Genomic DNA, 19,533 nt, shown 5'->3' on the forward strand with positions numbered 1-19,533 from the left:
TGAGCAACCTGTCTTTATCTGCTAAGTCTATTCCCTTCATTATCTTGAATGGACTGTAGAGGCCTATGAAGGCTCTATCTTTAATTCTTGGAGAGACTCGGTAATAATCTCCAAAAGCGCTGTGGGCTTAAACAGCCTGCGCACAGTTGGGTCTTCACCGAGATCCAGGGCTGCCACCTGGCCAGGACCTGACTCTACCCAGCATGAAGCCAAGTTCCCTAGTACTAATGATCCAGAATTCGCTTCATCCTAGTCCTCTTCTGACTACTGTGGGGGAAAACACGCCCTTAGAGGGAGGAACCTCTGGAACAACTATTTCCACAACCCTCGAGGAGTCGCTTCAACCACTTTAATTTAAGTATGCTTTGTACATCACACTTAAATTCTGGAACAAAAGCAGGCCCAGGATGTCCAGAGGGCGCTTGCAGGTGCTCCTGTGTCCCACTCTGGGGTTTAAACAGCAGATGAATGGCTGCAGTTCGCCAAGGATGCATTTTCACCATTTCCCAGCTTCAGTCAGGCTTTTTGACCTGGAACTTGAGCCATCTGGGACCCCATACCAGAGGGGGCTAAGCCAGTGGCTCCTATCCTCCCCCCAAACATGCTGTGTGACATGTGGCTTCAGGAAAAACAAACTGATACAGGCGCAAAAGAAGGTCTCCATAGGTGAAGAAATTATTATTATTGTTGCAATGGCTGTATATACTACTGCATGCATATTAGGTGTTACTAAGTAGTTTACTAAATTTTTTTTTAAAAACGCAGTGCTGGGGTGGGGAGTGGTGGTGGGGGGTTTGGGATGGGTGGGTCTTTTGGGCAGGGGTGGTTTGGGTCTGTTAGGTCTCCATGAAGGACAAACTGTTGCTTTTTGTTCTGTTGTACTGTTTGGTGTGTGAATTTGTACTATGAAAAAATTTTCAATAAAAACGGAATATATATTAAAAAACAAACAAACCCCCACACAATCAGAAAGAAGGAAATGGAACCCACAAATTTATAAAGAAAAACATAGAAAAGAAGGAAAGAAGACATAAAAACAAAAGCAAAAAATTAATACGTAACCAGTCAATATTCAGTCCTATATATTTAAATAACTCTCCCTATTCAAGTTTCTCAATAGCACAGTTCTTTACGAACTCTACCAGTGTCATTCCCAGCTCATCTTTGTAACAACCAGACCAGGTACTATACCTAGTGAGGCCAACATGCCATAATTTTCCCTCATCACATCCTTGTAGATCTCCTTCTGCCAGCCTTCTAAGATATCCCACTCTTCCTCGGAGAAGTAGACTGCAATATCGTCAAACGTTACTGGCTCCTGGAAGACAGAATGGGACAGAGTGAAAACATTATGAAATTGAAAGCAGAATGCATTCCCCGTCAATCAAATGGAGGAGTGGATGACGTGCCCGACTCCTCTTCTACTCTTACATTCTAAACGTACAATTGGTACAAACAATGAGAATGTAGTTGGACTTCAGATGAGCATTTCCTCATCTGAAAAACTGTAAAACAGAAATCATTTATAAAAGTAGCTACAATGCCTTGTGAAAATCTTCACACCTTTGTCTGGTTTTTCAAATTCTATTGTCTAAAGAACACACCTCTTTATACATAAAAATAGGAATTTTGTTTCACTGATCTATCCAACATACCCTATACAATTACAGAAATATTCAGAAAGTGATTAGGAATAAGAAACCAAAGAGTCTTGGATGCGTTAAGTCCTCACAACCCTCGTTAGTCTGATCTCTGTGGTGAGAAAATGAATGGAAGCATTGCCAAAACAGAGGATAGTACAGTTCTTGGAATCCAGCGCATTACAGGATCCAAGGTGGCATGGCTTTACTAGAGGTAGCAATTCGAACTCAAAATGGCCTACTTTTTCCCACAAATGAATGAACACTCGAATAAACTCCGAATGTCTTATCTATAAACCTGAGTGTACATTATATTTCAATTATGTGCCAACTTTAAATTTTATCTTTAAGACAATTATAAATTATTAATTTATAGAAAAAAAGGCCTCAGAAACACCTCCTCCGCTCTTGATAATAAAAATTATATCCGGCAGGAATATTGGTGTATAGTTCTCCTCACTGGTCTCAATTCATTTTAAACTTGTTTTTTTAATTTTGTTTTTTAAATAATTTAATATATTTTAGAAGTTTTATAAATAATTCTAATAATTAATCTTCCGATGAATTTCATACTTAACTTGAATTCATCATATTTCAACGTGACTGGGAGTTAACTTGAAAGTTAGAGTGAGTCGGATGACAATAGTGGCACTGGGGGATCCTTGATAAAGCAAAATTACATTACATTACATTACATTAGGGATTTCTATTCCGCCTGTGCCTTGCGGTTCTAGGCGGATTACAATATAGAAGATGTCTGGGCAATTCCAGTAGAGTTACATTACAGGATAAGAGTAGATTACAGGAACAGTAAAGAATTATGATACAACAATTTAACAGAATGGTACATAACACAGAGGATAATACATGTCACAGAAGATAATACATATCACAGGAGATAATATATATCGATTGAATCAAGTTAAATCAGGTGTAGTGTAGAAGAGTTACAGTACATTCTAAATCACAGACAAGGAGATACTATAGGTGGGTATTTCTGAAGGTGTTGATTGGGAACTCGTTGGGAGGAGGTTAGAGTGAACCGCTTTTACTACTACCTCTCACCCAGAAGAAGGAGAACGCAGAACATCTTCACCTTCCCACCTCTCAACGGAACTCGTCGTAAGAAACTTTACGACAACCTTCTAGGGACACAGGCAGCTAAAATCGACTCTGACATCTTAGAATTACTGATCAAAACAACAGACATAAAAGATTTCCGTAAAGAAATAAAAACACTATTGTTCAAAAAGGCCCTGTGCTTGTATGCACCAGGTCTGGTGTCAGGGAAGCAGGGAGAACAGAAAGCAAAGGCAACGCAAATTTATCACGACTCGCGTTGCCTTTGCGATCTACTGGTCAATCGCGATCGACCTTTTGGGAACCCCTGTTGTACAGTCTGGAAGGCTTTTGCGGTCTAGACATATACTGTAATATAATGGTCTATGGAGTTCCACAAGATTCTCTGCTTTCATAAATTTTTTTCAATATATTAATTAATCCTATAGGAATGTTTATATTTTCATTTATTTGTATCCCGCTTTATGCAAATGTTAATGAAATGCTTACTTTCTTCTTTCTATAACACTGTCAAGCAGGTGCGCTCCAAAGTAACCTAACTAGGTAAAGATTTGCCACAAAAGTCAATGACTTACCTGCCTGGATGAGGTCTGGGGACTGTGCGACAGACACCCAGCTCCACAGGGGTTGCCTGACATCTCCCCCTGCAGTTTCTTGTGCTTTCTGTAGAGACTTCCAGTGTGCTGCAATCATAGCAAAAGTTTAAAAAAATTTTTTTTTTTTTTTTTTAAAACCAGGTTAAAGTCTATACAGGGTTAAAGGTAACTCAGGTGTATACAGGAAGGCCCCGATTCTATAAAAGACGCCTAAAATTAAGCACCTAAATTGGAACACCTAGCTGAAACAGGCACCCAACTTAAATTTTCTTAATTGGCTTCATCGGCACTGATAATTGAAAGCACCATTAAAAAATAAATAAAATCCATTTATAAAAATAACTCGCTGGTAGGTATCTTAACTCAGTAGGCGCCTGCCAGCAAGTAGGCATGGCTAGGGGTGGATTTTAAGAACATAAGAAGTTGCCTCCGCTGAGGCAGACCAGAGGTCCATCTCGCCCAGCGGTCCGCTCCCACGGAGGCCCATCAGGCCCACTGCCTGAACAGTGGTCTCTGACTAATTTTACAATTTACCTCTAATCCTATCCCTATAACCTTACCTCTACTCTTATCTGTACCCCTCAATCCCTTTGTCCTCCAGGTACCTGTCCAGACCTTCGTTGAAGCCCTGTAGCGTGCTTCTGCTTATCACATCCTCCGGTAGCGCGTTCCATGTATCCACCACCCTCTGGGTGAAAAAGAACTTCCTGGCGTTTGTTCTAAACCTTCCCCCTTTCAATTTCTCTGAGTGCCCCCTTGTACTTGTGGTTCCCCATAATTTAAAAAAATCTGTCCCTGTCCACTCTTTCTATGCCCTTCATGATCTTGAAGGTTTCTATCATGTCTCCTCTAAGTCTCCGCTTTTCCAGGGAGAAAAGCCCCAGCTTTTTCAGTCTGTCAGTATTTGAGAGGTCCCCCATACCCTTTATTAGCTTAGTTGCTCTTCTCTGGACTCTCTCAAGTACCGCCATGTCCTTCTTGAGGTACGGCGACCAGTACTGGACACAGTACTCCAGGTGTGGGCGCACCATTGCACGATACAGTGGCAGGATGACTTCCTTCATCCTGGTCGTGATATCTTTCTTAATGATACCCAACATTCTGTTCGCTTTCTTTGAGGCTGTGGCGCACTGCGCCGACGCCTTCAATGTTGTGTCTACCATCACTCCCAGGTCTCTTTTGGGTGTGGTTTGACTTAGGCGTATTCATTTAAGCCAAGAAAATCCTGGCCTAAATAGCAGTGTGCCTAAGGAATCAACGCCTACCAATGCTTAAGACCACTAGGCACAATTCTATAAAAAGCACCTAACGGGTGCCTACGAGTTAGGTGCCATTTATAGAAGGAGGACCCAAAGTGACAGTTCTAAGGGCTGGTGATATGTAACTAGGCCATAGAACAGAGAACAAAAAGAGGTTCCAAGTAAACAATGAACTACCAGACCAAGGCTTCAATTTATTCATAACATTCTTTGCCCTTTTCTGGGATAAACCATCAATTCATAATTGTCTAGTAAAGTGATTTGTGCTGTGCAAAAGATGGATTTTCAAGAACAAAGTGCTTTAAAGTGCAAAAAGTGCCCAAAAAAGGAAAGCACCTTACTAGACAATTATGAATTGATTGTTTATCCCAGAAAAGGGCAAAGAATGTTTTGAATAAATTGAAGCCTTGGGAAACATAAGCTCTGGTAGTTCATTGGTTACTTGGAACCTCTTTTTGTCCTCTGTTCTATGACATTTTTGTTTTTTGGACAAATATTTTGTTTTTCTTCATTTTTGTTGATATGTAACTAGGCACCAAGGCTGAGCAGGTTAACCACAGACATAGTTAATTCCAGTGCACGTTAAAGCATGCTGAAATAGTTCACACCTGATATCCTGGCGACGTAGGGCAAAGGTCTACATTCTGCAATGTGCACTGAGCAGCTGTTTCATGCTGCTGTCCCAGAAAGATAAGGACAATCTGAAACCACAAAATTCAGAGTTTTAAAACGGGAGTTTAAGGGATGAAGGCACAAGAACAATACGATGCTTAGAGTAGGCAGAAAAGGCAGCAGGAGCAAAGCCTACTTTATATAATGTTCCTATTAACACAGCTTTTTTTCCCCTATAGATATAGGGTCCAGCAGCTAAAACAAAAAAATAAACTGTCACGATGCCCCCTCACTATGATTTTTTTCCCTAATATTGCATATAGAGTGGATCATTTTATCACAAAGTTTGGATCATATCATTTGTGTTCTGTATTCTTCGCAATGTCTTCTAATTTTTTTCAGTTAGCAAAATTTTAAGTATTTGATCTTATTATACAACACTAGCTGATCACGCGGCATTGCCCGGATATAAATTATCTTGAGGAACATTCACTTGAGGATTAACATCACGCAAATTTTCAGTTTTGACTCTCTGTTTTAGGCTTCACCACACCACACCACAGCTGCACTTGCTTATATACTGTTGACTGTGACAGCATTCTGACTGTGTGACATCATTCCCCAAGCTTCACACCATCGGTCAAAGCAATACAGTGGAACCTTGGTTTACGAGCATAATTTGTTCCAGAAGTATGCTCTTAAACCAAATTGCTCGTATATCAAAGCGCGTTTCCCCATAGGAATGAATGGAAACTCGCTTGATTTGTTCCCCCCCCTCGAGGCCACCGGCGCTGCTCCATACCCCCCCAAGAACCGGTATCACACACCCCCGCCAGTGAACGCCCCTCCCCCCCGCGATCCGACATTTCCCCCCACTCGCGTGGCCTTCCCCCCTCCCCCTCGCCGAGCACCCCTTACCCTGATTTGGCACCGGCACCAGCACCAACGCACAGGACATGCCGGTGCCCGAAGATCCTCCCTCTGGGCTGGGCTGGACTGGGCCTTGAGCATTTGCGCATGCTCAAAGCCTTCTGATCTCGCTCTCTCTGAGATTCTCAGAGAGAGCGATACCAGAAGGCCTTGAGCATGCGCAAATGCTCAAGGCCCAGCCCAGCCCAGCCCAGCCCAGAGGGAGGATCTTCGGGCACCGGCACCGGCATGTCCTGTGCGTTGGTGCTGGTGCCAAATCGGGGTAAGGGATGCTGTTTGGGTGCTCAGTGGGGGATGCCAGATCGCAGGGGGTGCGATGCGAGTGGTGGGGGGATGCCGGATCGCGGGGGGGGGCACTCGCAAATCGCATCAACGCTCGGTTTGCGAGGCACAATTTGCGGGAATGTTTTGTTCATCTTGCAAAACACTCGCAAACCGAGGTTTGACTGTATCTGTCTTTTTCAATGATTATTTACACAATTCTTTACATTCTTTACACTGAAGCCATGAGGTCAATGATTCTTTATACCCCCTTTCCCACCCCACCCCCCAACAGTATTTTTTCCCAGATAGTAATTGATATGTATACCAAGTTTGGTTGAAATCTGTCCATGTGTTTCGTAGTTATGCTGGAACATCTATCCATCCATCCAATTTTATATACACAGTATAGATTCCTTCTGGAGATGCCCCAACTTACTTACTTTCTCAATACATATTGTATTAACTCAAATATAAATCAATACTTCTTTGGTCAAAAAAGCCATCAAAAATTGCATTTCTGTTTATATTCTAGCCTTCCTTCCTTCCCCTGTAGTGTCCAGCATTCCTCCCCTTCCCTCCCATGGTGTCCCTCTGCCACTGCTTTGTATCCTCCCCCCAACAAAAGAGCTCATACTTCCTTTTTCTCCCCTCTTTTCTGAACCCACCATAGCCCTCCTTTCTCTTTTGCCAACTGAGCCTAAGTACTAATAGCTGTGTGCTATATGCGCACTCAAGAGCCATGCTTTAAGACGAAAGCGCTTTGAATCCTTCAGGGCAATTGGGCCCTGTAAGAGTAACCTCAGATGATAGTCTAAGACCCTGATCCCTCTTTAGACAGACCAGATCTGCATACCAGGGACTCCTCAGTCAGTCCGGTGCGAGAAGAACTACCAGCCCTGGATGCATTATTCTGTGTAGGACTCTGCCTATCATGGGCCATGGCGGGAACCCATATAGAAGCCTTTTCTGTGGCCACAGCTGCATCAGAGTATCCAGATCAGCGCTTCCAGGCTTGTACATTTGACTGAAAAACAGAGTCGTTTCCTTTTTGGTCACTGAAGCCATGAGGTCAAATGTCGAGCGCCCCCACTAGAGAATGTCACGGTGACAAAATTCATCACCGTTCCCGTCCCCGCGGTTAACCGCGGGAAATAATCCGATGTCATTTTCTAGTGTCTATTTCAACCTCGGTCCTTCTACACCAGCATTCTTCAAAGCAAAGCTTGCGGGTCAGTGGTTGTGCCCAATTATACTCTGATTCTTTCCTCTCTCCTTAAAAATGACATGAAGATGGTTTCCCGCGGTTATCCGTGGGGACGGAAACAGTGATGAATTTTTCACCGTGTCATTCTCTAGCCCCCATGACTCCCATTGCTGTCGAATGCTTCCTGAGAAAGAGCCCATTCTCCGGGATCCAGGGTCTTCTGGCTGAGGAAATCCGCTTGCACACTGTCTATCCCACTACATGTGCCATCGAGCGGGCCAGCAGGTGGGTCTCTGCCCACTGGAACAGCATTTGGGCCTCCAGCTGTAGAGAAGCACCTTTGGTACCTCCCTGCTGATTGAAATCGGCTAGTGCAGTTGCATTGTCTGAGAGAACTCATACTGCATTGTCCTGGAGTAAGCTTCTGAGCTCCCACAGTAGCAGATGGCTCTCAGCTCCAAATGGTTGATGTGTGGCGCTGTGGCCAGTCCAAACAGAAGAACCAAGAACTGAAAGTAGCCCTTCAGAACGTGAAATCTCAACAACTTCTTGTGATCCTGGAAAATAGGGATATGCAGATCGATCTCCATCAAGTCCAGCGAGGCATGAAATTTACCCAGCGCCATGAAGGCAATGACCGACTTTACCATTTCCATGCAGAAATACGGTATCTTGAGAACTACACTGATCGATTTCAGATCCAGGATCAGCCTCTAATCTGAGTCTCATTTGGGTATGATAACATATATGAGGGGCCGCTGAAAAGTACTCAGCCCAACCAACAAAGTTGGAGCAGTCTCCTTTGAGGGTTATACACTTAGTCCGGTGATTTTCCACTTTTTTTGTTCTGTATTTTTCCAACGGAACAAAAAAAAGTAGAAAATCACTGGACTAAGCGAATAGCTCTCAATGGAGACTGCTCCAACTTTGTTGGTTGGGCTGAAAACTTTTCAGCGGCCCCTCATATGGTGTATCTTGTCACAGCCCTAGCCTTAAGGCTAGGCTTGTGACAGTTAAATCTCCTCCAAATCCTTCCCTTTCCTTGAAAAGGGCTGATCACTGCAGCAGGTTGAACTCTGATAGACAAACAGGGTTTGAGTTTCCTTGGAAACATCAGTCTACAGAATCCCAGGGAGTAGAAGAGGAGTGGGACAGAGGGAGGGGACTTATCCAAAAGGACAGCCTAAGAATCAGTCTCAGAGAGCAACTAATGAGCCTCTGCTGGGGCCAATTAAAACTAAACTGAGAGGCCGGCAGAAGCAGCAGGTTGGCCCTCCCTCTTTCAGGTCAGGGCGTGGACAACTCAGAGCATTAGAGGCTGTGCTTAGGAAGAACAGATTAGTCTTCCCTGGGTCAGCCCAGGAAGCAGTCTCAAGGGACTGGGCTCCTGACTGTCCACTGAATAAGGACATTGAAATGGCAGAGGTTACCACTGTCCCTGGGGTGAACCAGCCAGCTTGCCAGGAAGCCGTGGAACCTATGGATACTACACAAGAACCAGATGAAACACAGATGGACCAAAGCTAAGTTGAATTACCTTGATGATTGTTTGCTTTTGGAATCTTGTTTTCTCTGAGTTTGTTTGGAAGCACCAGTTAAGTGCTGACAGCATGAGCAGTGCTGAGATAACTGCTGCAGCTGTACCTTAAGCTGGTGACAGAGAGGAAAGTGTTGAATTTTTGTACATTTTCTCCTTTTGTTGTTTTTTTTTGCCTATTTTGGTGAATGAATGTATGGAAAAGGAAGTAGTGAGGAGGGATTGTGGGGCCAATTTTTTTTGGCAAGCTTTTTTGCTAAAGTGGATTCAGCTACTCCCCTCCCCCACCAACTGTTTGTTAGGGACAGTAAGGGAATTTTTCAAGTACCTTTCTTATTTCTAATCTTAATGTATATTTTCTGTAAACCGCTTAGAACCTAACGGATGTAGCGGTATATAAGAAATAAATTACATTACATTACATTTGAAAGACCTGGGGAATAACCAACAGAAACACTGGGTGTTCCGGTAGCCGTATTACTTTGTGCCCTTTTGGGACTGTGAGACTGTGAGGGCAAGGCTACGATAGTATCAGTCTAAACTTACCTGCCAGAAAGGTGTGTGGGCTATGTTTTGCAAGCCCGGATTTTCTTTGTATTTGTTTGAAATTTAAAGACTAAAAGTGTAGCAGTTGCTACTCTAGAAATAAAGTTGGACACAAGTTCAGTTAAATCTTTATTGTTCCTGACGTTTATCTTTTCTATTTTGATGAGAACCAGCAGGACCTTCAACATCTTTTGAAGGCACGACGAGTTCGGCGTTGGGTGAGCATTGGTCGAGGGGGCCTGGTTGCAAAACCCGGCATCGGCAAGCTCACAATCTGCTTGAACCCAAATCTTCATCCAGGTTGTCTTTTATGGCTGCTAGATCTAATAGCCTCTTTACTGTGGCTGGGACTCGGACTGCCTTCTCTGGCTTCCCCGCTGGAGGATCCAGAAAGAAGTCTGGAAGGGGATGAAATAATTCGAGCTTGTACCCCTCCTGAATAATTTCTAATACCTAGCAGTCTGATGTGATCTTTTCCCAGACCTCCCATTAGCTGACAAGCTCCCTACTATCCTTGGAGATACAGCTGGCATCAGAACTGTTTCTCGAGGGCCGAAGTGGGGCGAAATACAGAACCCAAGTGTTCCAGAATGATCTGCCCATTGCACTGAAAGAGTCTATTAGCTAGCCTGCAGCAGTGAAGGACTGTGTGCCAATATTTACCACAGGGGCTAAACGGCAGAAATCTACCATGGTCAGTATTTCCTCATCTCTCCCCACCAAAATTTTAAATAAATGAGCCTCTGGCATTCCCTCATAAATACAAACTCATCCCCCTTTCCCACAATATTAAAAAAAAGAAAAGAATTTCCCTGGTGTCTAGTGGCATCCCTCCCACCTCCTCCCCCAATATGAATTTAAAAATCAAGTCCCTTCTTCCCTCCAAATAAAAGAATAACCAAAAGGTACCAATTAGACCAAAGTATTTTATTAAAACTACAAGGCTCAACATGGCTATGTTTTGGCAGCTGCCTGCTTCAGGCGTTAAAGGTCTAATGAACTTGGCATGAAGAAGTTTAAAAAAGCAAAACCAGTATTTAACAAGCCTTCCTGGCAGGTTGCAATTAATTCACAGCCGAAATACTTGTTTTCGGAGCTGAATAAACTTTAGAAACGCTTCCTGATATTTGGCAATTGATTCACAACTAAAGAAAAAAAAACAAGGTGCCTTCGGATCTAATCTAATCTTTGATTTTATATACCGATTCATCCCAACAGGAGGGCTCGACTCAGTTAACAAGATATTAATAAATTGGGCAAGAGATTAGAACAGATGTTCCTCTGGACTCCCTCGCTCCTCCAGTCCAGGTTGCACTTTTTTCATTATTAAATAGAATATCAACAGCTGTTTCCCCATATATCCTAGGTAATGGCGCCTTACCTGTTTGACTGTTGGCTGGGGACTGTTGGACCTGGTCTGCGATGTACACTGCACTGTGCACGGGCTGGATGAGGTTTCTTTGGATGACGTCTTTTCTTGCTCCAGGAAATTGAGAACAATCTAAAAGCCAAGCAGAACTGGAAGTGAAGCAAAGCACGATCACCTCTTAGTAACATAGTAGTTCAATCAATTATATTATCTCGTTTTGATTACTGTAACGCTATCTACCTCGGCATTACAAAAATTTGTCTTCATAGATTACAATTAATTCAGAATACTGCTGCGAAGTTGACCTTTGGAAAATGTAAATTTGACCATGTGACCCCTTTACTTCACAGTTTTTATTGGCTCCCGGTTTATTTTAGAATTCAATTTAAATGCGCTTGTATTTCTTTTAAAATTCTACATGGTATCTTTAATCCTCTTATTCCTTTATTTTGGAATGTTTACCGATTCTCCTTTGTGAGAGGTATCCAATTTAAACTCTCCCTTCCTTCTAAAAAAAGAGATTAAAGGAGTCAAGATTTTCAGTCAATCTTTGGTCTTTAAATTCTCTCAACTCTGGAATGATCTCCCCTTTTTTTTAAGGAGTTCCAGTACGTTTCAATTTTTCCGTAAAATCTTTAAAAACTACTCTATTTGCCAAACATTTTGAAAATTAATTCTTTTGAAATTTTGCTATTATCTTCTATTTATCATTTGTAAATCATTCCCTGTTTATTTAATTGCTGTAAACTGGGTTGAGCCTTCTCAGAATGATGACTCGGTATACAAAGTTAAGCTTTAGTTTAGTTTAGATAAAGACCCGAATGGTCCATTTACACTTCCCCCTCCCCATTCACGGTTCCTGCACTCGCGGTTTCATATAATCGCGATTTTTTCTGGGGAGGGGGAAAATAAAAAAAACAGTCTTAATGTAAAAAAAATCCATCTTTTTTTTCTCCCTGCCGCCTTCCCGGCCTTATCTGGTGGTCTAGAGGGCTTTCGGGGCAGGAGCGATCTTCCTACGCTCTTGCCCCGTGCAGATCGCCATGAGGAAATGGCTGCTGGGAGTTCCCGTAGTCTCTCGAGACTACGTCGGGAACTCCCTACAGCCATTTCCTGATGGCGATCTGCACGGGGCAGAAGCGTAGGAATATCGCTCCTGCCCCGAAAGCCCTCTAGACCACCAGGTAAGGCCGGGAAGGCGGCAGGGAGGTGGGGGTGGTCAGAGCCGGATAATCGCGGTTTTTCGGCATTCACGGTCCGGCTCTGCCCGTATCCCCCGCGAATGATGAGGGAGAAGTGTATTCTGCCCAACCTTATTCAATCTAAAAATTTGTTGTTTTTTTTCTTCTACTTCTTATCTATTTCTGGACAAGAATCCAAAGCTCTGTCTGGTACTGTTCTTAGGTTCCAACTACTGAAGTCTCCTCAAAGCTCAATCCCCTCTCTTATGCCTTTGTTTGTTTTAAATGTTGATATTCTTTGCTTTCCCCGAAATTCTTTTCAACACTGAAAACATCATTATTTTCAAAATATTTTACGACCCACTCCTCTTAATTTTTCTCATGTCATCTCTTTGATCTTGGGCTTTTCCCTATTCCCTCTTGTTCTTCACTTTATCTCTTTATTACTATCATTCTTTAACCGAGTCGAGCTCCTTTTTTGGGGGGGGAGATGACCCGGTCTATAAACTTAAATTTTAGTTTAGTTTAGTCTCCTGCCTTCTCCAGGTCCTCTCCTCCAGTCAGGGACCTCTGCCTGCTTCTAAGTACTCTCTTCCCTCTCCATGCTTTCAGACACTCCTTTTCTCCCCAACTTACTGACATGTATATCCTGGACATCTGGATGATTCTACTGGACTCTACAGACCTAGATTTTCACTTGTGTATGCTGGAAACTATAGATATATTTTCCCATAGCCAGGCCCAGCCTGTGTACCTTGCTACAGCTGCAGTCTTTGCAATGCCAGCAATGATGTTTTTGTTACCATTCCCTGCTGGGAGGATTTCCCTCCAAGGCTCTGCTGAACTGTTATCAGTGCTGTATGATTTCATATGCCAGGCACCCTGGAAATAATGAGCAAAGAGCTCTGCTCATGTGGGTGTAACAAGATGAAAGATCTTGGTACCAAACCATGGACTCTCTGTCTCTGAACCAAGCTATGGGAACCAGACAATGGATTGTGGAAAGGCCATCTCGTTGCCAACTTTTCATCTTACAAGGACACCAACTCGAATATGCATAGAATTGTAAAACCTCTAATTAATAGATGCAAGTCTCCGTGCTGAAAGATGAGAGTTCAGCAACAGTTCTCTGTTTCTGAAAGGCCCCCCTTTTACCGGGGGGGGGGGGGTGTGGAGGTGAGAGAGAGGCGTGGACGATAGGGAAGAGTTAGCTGTACATTATTTTTATGTACCAATAGGGAAGTACATAACTAGAATTCGGGGGATGGCCTTTTTTGGAACAAAGGAAGAATTTCTCTGTATAAAAAACACGTGCAGTCTAAGAAAAGCCAGAGAAAGATTCTCTTACTTATGCTACGGGGAACTGCTAGCCCCCTGCTAAGCATATGAGTGCAAATTCTTCTCTCCATTGTATATTCTGAACTGACAATACTTTATATATATTTTTGTGCTATGCCTTGGCTGCTGTAATATTGTAACTTTTTATACTACCAATAAACAAATATTGTCTGTTTTGGAAGATACAATGCCGTCTTGTAGTTATTCCAATGAGGTCAGCAAAGCAGCCTTTTTATCTCATTCCAAACACTCCCCATAGAGATCCAAAACTACCATCAAACTCATTATTAGGTTCCCAAAAGATCTGAAAACATGGCTTTTTCAGAATTGCTAAGAGAGGTCTCGAGAAATCTAGGATTACACACTGCAATCTGACAATCTCACCATAAATCTATTCAGTGCAAGGGGAAAAGCTTCCCAGGGGCAGCTGAAGCTCGGCAAGGATTGCTAAAGTTTATCAGGGGCAGTAAAGTCTTCCAAGGGGCAAAACTTCCCAGGGGCAGGGACTCTTGGAATGAAGTTGAGGACATGGAAGGTAATGTTGCTCAACAACCAAGAAGAGAAATGCCGAAGAAGGAAGTGTAAGTGTTCTGCAAAGTTACCGCTGAACCAACTTACCTTTTCTTTTTGGGTTATACAGTTTATTTCTGCTGGTTTAAAAGCACATTGATTGCGAGTTGCCGATAATTAAACTGGCTAAGCAGTGCAAGGAGAAAAGCCACTGCTGTCTTGACTTATCTCTTTGTTGGATTATAAAGGTTATTTATTTTAAGCTGGAAAACCTTATAGAGAATACACTGCTGGTAGAAACAGGTGACCAGTCTCAGCTAACAAACGATCCCATATCAGTCAAAGAGAACGGGTTTGAACTCTATGTCCAGACTCAGGTACAGGAGCACCTGGGAGACCCATTCTGGTGAGAAATAAACTTTATTCATAGAACCTCATAGTGGGAATATGACAAGGGGGACCGACTTGGGAATAATGTAAAGAAGAACTTTTTCATGGAGAACATGTAGATTCCTGGAATGCCCTCCCATGGGAGGCGGTAGAGATAAAAATGGTAACGTAATTCAAAATTGCGTAGGATAAACATGCAGGAATCCTATATGGAAAGCATGAAACCCGCAAACTGGCTTACCAAGGGGGGGGGCGGTCCGCCCCGGGTGCAAGCCATGAGGGGGGTGCTCCCAGCCTTGGAGTCATGGCCCAGTAACTTCCCTTCTCATGGCCCGACCCCAAGGCTTTTGCCTCCCTATACCTGATTCCTGTAGAAAGCAACCTGCAGAAAGGATCGTGGATACTTCAGCGATCCTTGCAGGTTGCCATAGGCCTCCTGAGTTGTCATCCCTCTGCCGTGATCCCGCCCCTCCTCTGACGTCAGAACAGTTTAATGTCATCTGCAAATTTAATCACCTCACTCGCTCCAATTTCGAGATCATTTATAAATAAGTTAAATAGCACTGGTCCCAATAAAGACCCCTGCGGCACTCCACTGTTTACTCTCCTCCATTGAGAAAAATGATCATTTAATCCTACCCTCTGTTTTCTATCCGATAACCAATTCCTTAACCACAACTGAACTTTGCCACCTATCCCATGACTCTTTAATTTTCTCAGGAGCCTCTCATGAGGAACTTTATCAAAAGCTTTCTGAAAATCTAGATACACTATATCAACCGGCTCACCTTTATCCACATGTTTAGTCACACCTTCAAAGAAGTCAAGTAAATTTGTGAGGCAAGATCTCCTTTGGCTGAACCCATGCTAACTCTGTCTCATTAAATCATGTTTGTCTACGTGTTCCACAATTTTATTTTTTATAATCGTTTCTACCAGTTTGCCCGGCACCGAAGTGAGGCTTACCAGTCTGTAATTTCCCAGATCTCCCCTGGAGCCCTTTTAAAAAATCGGCATAACATTGGCCACCCTCCAATTTTCAGGTACTACAGACGATTTTAGCGACAGGTTACAGTTCACTAACAGCAAGTCAGCAATTTCATGTTTGAGTTCTTTTAGTACCCTGGGATGTATACCATCCAGTCCTGGCGATTTATCACCTTTTAACTTGTCGATTTGGCTCAGTACATCTTCCAGATTCACTGAGATTTCTTTCAGTTCCTCCACATCATCACCCTTGAAAACCATTTCCTGTTCAAGTAGATCTCTTACATCTTCTTCTGTAAAGACCGAAGGAAAGAATTCATTCAGTCTTTCCACTATGGCCTTATCTTCCCTGAGCACCCCTTTCGCTCCTTGGTCATCCAACGGTCCCACAGATTCTCTCACAGGTTTTCTGCTTTTGATATTCCTAAAAAAATTGCTATGAGTTTTTGCCTCTTCAATCAAGACCCTAGGTCAATCAAGAGAATGCCTCCACAAACAAAGTTGTTTTCTTAAATTTTTGAATATCAGAAAGCAACCTCTGCTTTCCTGTTAGATTGTTCCTTAATAAAGCACCTTCAACTGATATTAAACATGTTCTCATATTAGCATAATGTACATTCGCTAATCCATCTGTTAATAGTCATAACTTTCTCTCCAATCTTAATGATCTAGAAGACAGCTGAAAAAGCCTCATCAATTGTGTTAGATACCAAGGGATCTTATAACAAATGACTTTAAAAGTTAATGCCGGATCCTTAAAAACAATACAAAATTTGACAGATAACCAGTGGAGTTTTCTCAGACTTGGTGTAACATGTTCAGATCTGCAAATACCACATATCAAACATGTGGTAGGCTCTGTATCCCCTCTGCATCTTCCCTAGTATGGGAAATGAACGGCTGAAGTGTATAACTAACAAGATTTACCCAAGAGCTCAAAGGAGGGAACAAAGATTTAAGCCAACCCTGGAAGGAAAATGCCTTTATACCTGATTTATCATGGACTGTGAAGTTCCACAGATAGAATGAGATGAACATTGAGATGTGCAAAACCTCTCTCCAGCTTCAGTTTTAGGCTTCTTGTACTGTTCCAGAAGATTCTCAACATACTGTAAGTACACAAAGCCAACGATGTCACATTTGAAGTTATGCCACAAAGATATGGATAAGCTATCATCTTAAAAACATACAACCAAACCTTTAAAACCAGGTATATATTCACAAGCAGCCTGTGAATGTATAACTGGCCTATCCATGCATTTTTTTGGCCCTTATAGGGCTAGTGTCAGGTTAGCTCGATACTATCTGTATAGTAAAGGGCTGGGTTTGGGGCAGAGTGCAAGTGGACATTCAAATTACCCAAATAGCAATGATATTTAGCGGCTATCAGGAAAATTTATATTTTTAGTTTAGGCCTGTTAAGGGGAGAGTATGTGTGCTACTGTTAAGAAATGGATCTTGGAAATGTATTTACATATTTTTATTTTAATCAGGTACTTTAGCCTTCGGGACAGATAGGGTAGTTTTTCCTCAAGTACCTAATTTCATTTTAGTTTGATACATTGTAAACCGCTTAGGCCAGTAAAATGCAGGAGTGGGGCGGGAAATTTCATGGTGACACCAGGAAATATTTCTTCACTGAGAGAGTGGTTGATCCTTGGAACGAGCTCCCGGTGCAGGTGATCGAGGCAAACAGTGTGCAAGAATTTAAGAGCAAATGGAATGCCCATGTGGGATCCCTTAGAGCAGGGGTGTCCAATGTCGGTCCTCGAGGGCCGCAGTCCAGTCGGATTTTCAGGATTTCCCCAATGAATATACATGAGGTCTATTTGCATGCACTGCTTTCATTGTATGCTAATAGATCTCATGCATATTCATTGGGGAAATCCTGAAAACCCGACTGGATTGCGGCCCTCGAGGACCGACATTGGACACTCCTGCCTTAGAGGGTTAAGCCAAGGGAACCTGTCACCAGGAGTGGGATCCCTAGGATAGTAGACTTGGGGGTGGGTCAGTAGAGTGGGCAGACCTGATGGGCTATGGCCCTTATCTGCCGTCATCTTCTATGTTTCTATGTATTTCACATCTTAAATAAACATAAATTACATTACATTAGAGATTTCTTTTCCGCCATTGCCTTGTGGTTCAAGGCGAATTACAAAAGAATTACAAAAAACGTTTTACGGGAAGATATCTGGTAATTTCTAGAGGAGATAAAAGGTAGATGAGGTTGCTTTGGGGAATTGGGAAGGTATTGGGAAGTGGGAAGGAGCAAGTGGTATTAGGTCGTTTGCAGGAATTTCTTGAAAAAAAATGTTGTTATTTTACTGTTAATCCTAATTATTAATAACTAGATCTTAATGCATATTTGAAATGGGACACTAGGACATGTGTTAAAATAGCACACATTAATAGTGAACTAACACGTCTTAACGGTAGTCCACGGTCATAACTACACCCCCTAAATAGCCTCCCTTTTCACCTTTTGTAGTTGGTTCACAGCTTTTTATTCGGCAAGTTTTTAAACATTTGAGTGTCTCTTTAGATTTAAACTACGTTTGGATAATATTTTCATATATTCCTTTCCAAAACAGAATGATGGATACAAAGAGGGGCATTTTTGGCAGGACATCTAAGTCTGAGTTTGGACATTTTAGGAAAGACGTCTAGAGATCCAGAAGAGAAAATATCCACTCAAAACAACAAGACATCTTTTTTTTTTCCCAAAATAATAATAAATAATAATAATAATTTATTTCTTATATACCGCTATACCGTGAAGTTCGAAGCAGTTTACAATAAAGATACATTTGACAGTACATGGGATAGAAACGGTTTACAATAAAGATACATTTAGTCAGTACTGGGATGCAAGTGGTTTACATTAAAGATTCATTTTGTCAGTAAATGACCTATTTAGACATTTTGGTCCTTAGTACATCTATCTTGTTTGGCCATTCTCGAATATAAATACATCCGCATGAAAAACGCACAAAAGAAAGCTTTTCAGACACAGTCCCTGCCTGATAGAGCTTGCAATCTAATTATGACAGACACACAGGGCAAAAAGGGTGAATCTATCTACATTGCACAGGTAGGGAATTGAAGGAGAATGATGAGGCAGGTAGGGTGGGGGGGAGACTATGGAGGAAATGACCAGCAGAAATGGATGCTTTACAAGTTGTTTGGGTTAGGACCTAATGCAGCTTCAAAAAAGTGGGCTTTCAGCCAGATTTGAATATCTTCAGAGATGGAGCCTGCCATGCTCAGTCAGGCAGGTTGTTCAAGGCAAATGGTGCAGCAAGGTAGAAGTTGGTCCTAGAGAAGGGTACTGCCAAGAGAGACTTGGCCGACGAACGGAGTTCTCAGGATGCCCTGTAAGGAGTGATAAGAGAGGAAAGATACTGAGGAGCTGCAGAGTGAATACATTTGTAAGTCAATAAGAGGAGTTTGAACTGAATGTGGAAACAGATGGGAAGCCAGTGAAGCAACTTGAGGAGAGCATAACAACCCTGGTGGAATTCGAGAGGTGCAGCAGAATTCTGCACAGACTGAAGGGGAGAGAGATGACTTAGTGGAAGACCTGCAAGAAGTTGCAGTAGTCCAGGCGAAAGGCAAAGAGAGCATGGGTGAGCGTCTTGGCAGCATATTCAGAGAGGAAAGGCCAAATTTTAGCGACATTGTAGAGAAAGAAACAACAGGATTTGACTGTTTTTTGGATATGCAGAGAGAGGGAAAGATAAGAGTCAAAAATGACCCTGAGGTTGCGAGCCAACGCGACAGGGAGAAATAGAGAACGGAGGAAGGGGGAGAAGGGTTTAGGAGTAAAGATGAGGACTTCAGTCTTGGTCATGTTTGATTTTAGATGGCGGCAAGACTTCCAGGTAGCAATGATAGACAGGCAGACTGAGACTCGGGCCTGGATTTCCATAGAAATTTCAGGTACAGAGAGATAGATTTGTGAGTCGTCAGCAGAGAGGTGATACTGGAAGCCATGGGAGGAGATTAGAGCATCAAGGGAAGAAGTGTAGATGGAGAAAAGAAGATGTCCCAGGACAGAGCCGAGGTACACCAACCGATAATGGAATGG

At 42.6% G+C, this 19,533-nt stretch overlaps 1 protein-coding gene across 15 annotated transcripts in view; it reads right to left on the bottom strand.

Moving 5' to 3' along the window:
• LOC117354441 overlaps positions 1-19,533 on the bottom strand; it is a 238,688-nt gene that overhangs the window by 167,977 nt on the left and 51,178 nt on the right. For all 15 annotated transcript variants that reach the window (XM_033932006.1, XM_033932001.1, XM_033931998.1 and 12 more), the window contains 5 exons: positions 16,433-16,552; positions 11,050-11,169; positions 5,184-5,276; positions 3,296-3,403; positions 1,192-1,318 (listed from right to left, as the gene is read on the bottom strand). In XM_033932006.1, coding sequence (XP_033787897.1) covers positions 1,192-1,318; positions 3,296-3,403; positions 5,184-5,276; positions 11,050-11,169; positions 16,433-16,552 — 568 coding nt within the window. The remainder of the gene's footprint in view (positions 1-1,191; positions 1,319-3,295; positions 3,404-5,183; positions 5,277-11,049; positions 11,170-16,432; positions 16,553-19,533) is intronic.

The sequence above is a fragment of the Geotrypetes seraphini genome, chromosome 2 (assembly GCF_902459505.1).
Source record: "Geotrypetes seraphini chromosome 2, aGeoSer1.1, whole genome shotgun sequence".
Classification (NCBI taxonomy): Eukaryota; Metazoa; Chordata; class Amphibia; order Gymnophiona; family Dermophiidae; genus Geotrypetes; species Geotrypetes seraphini.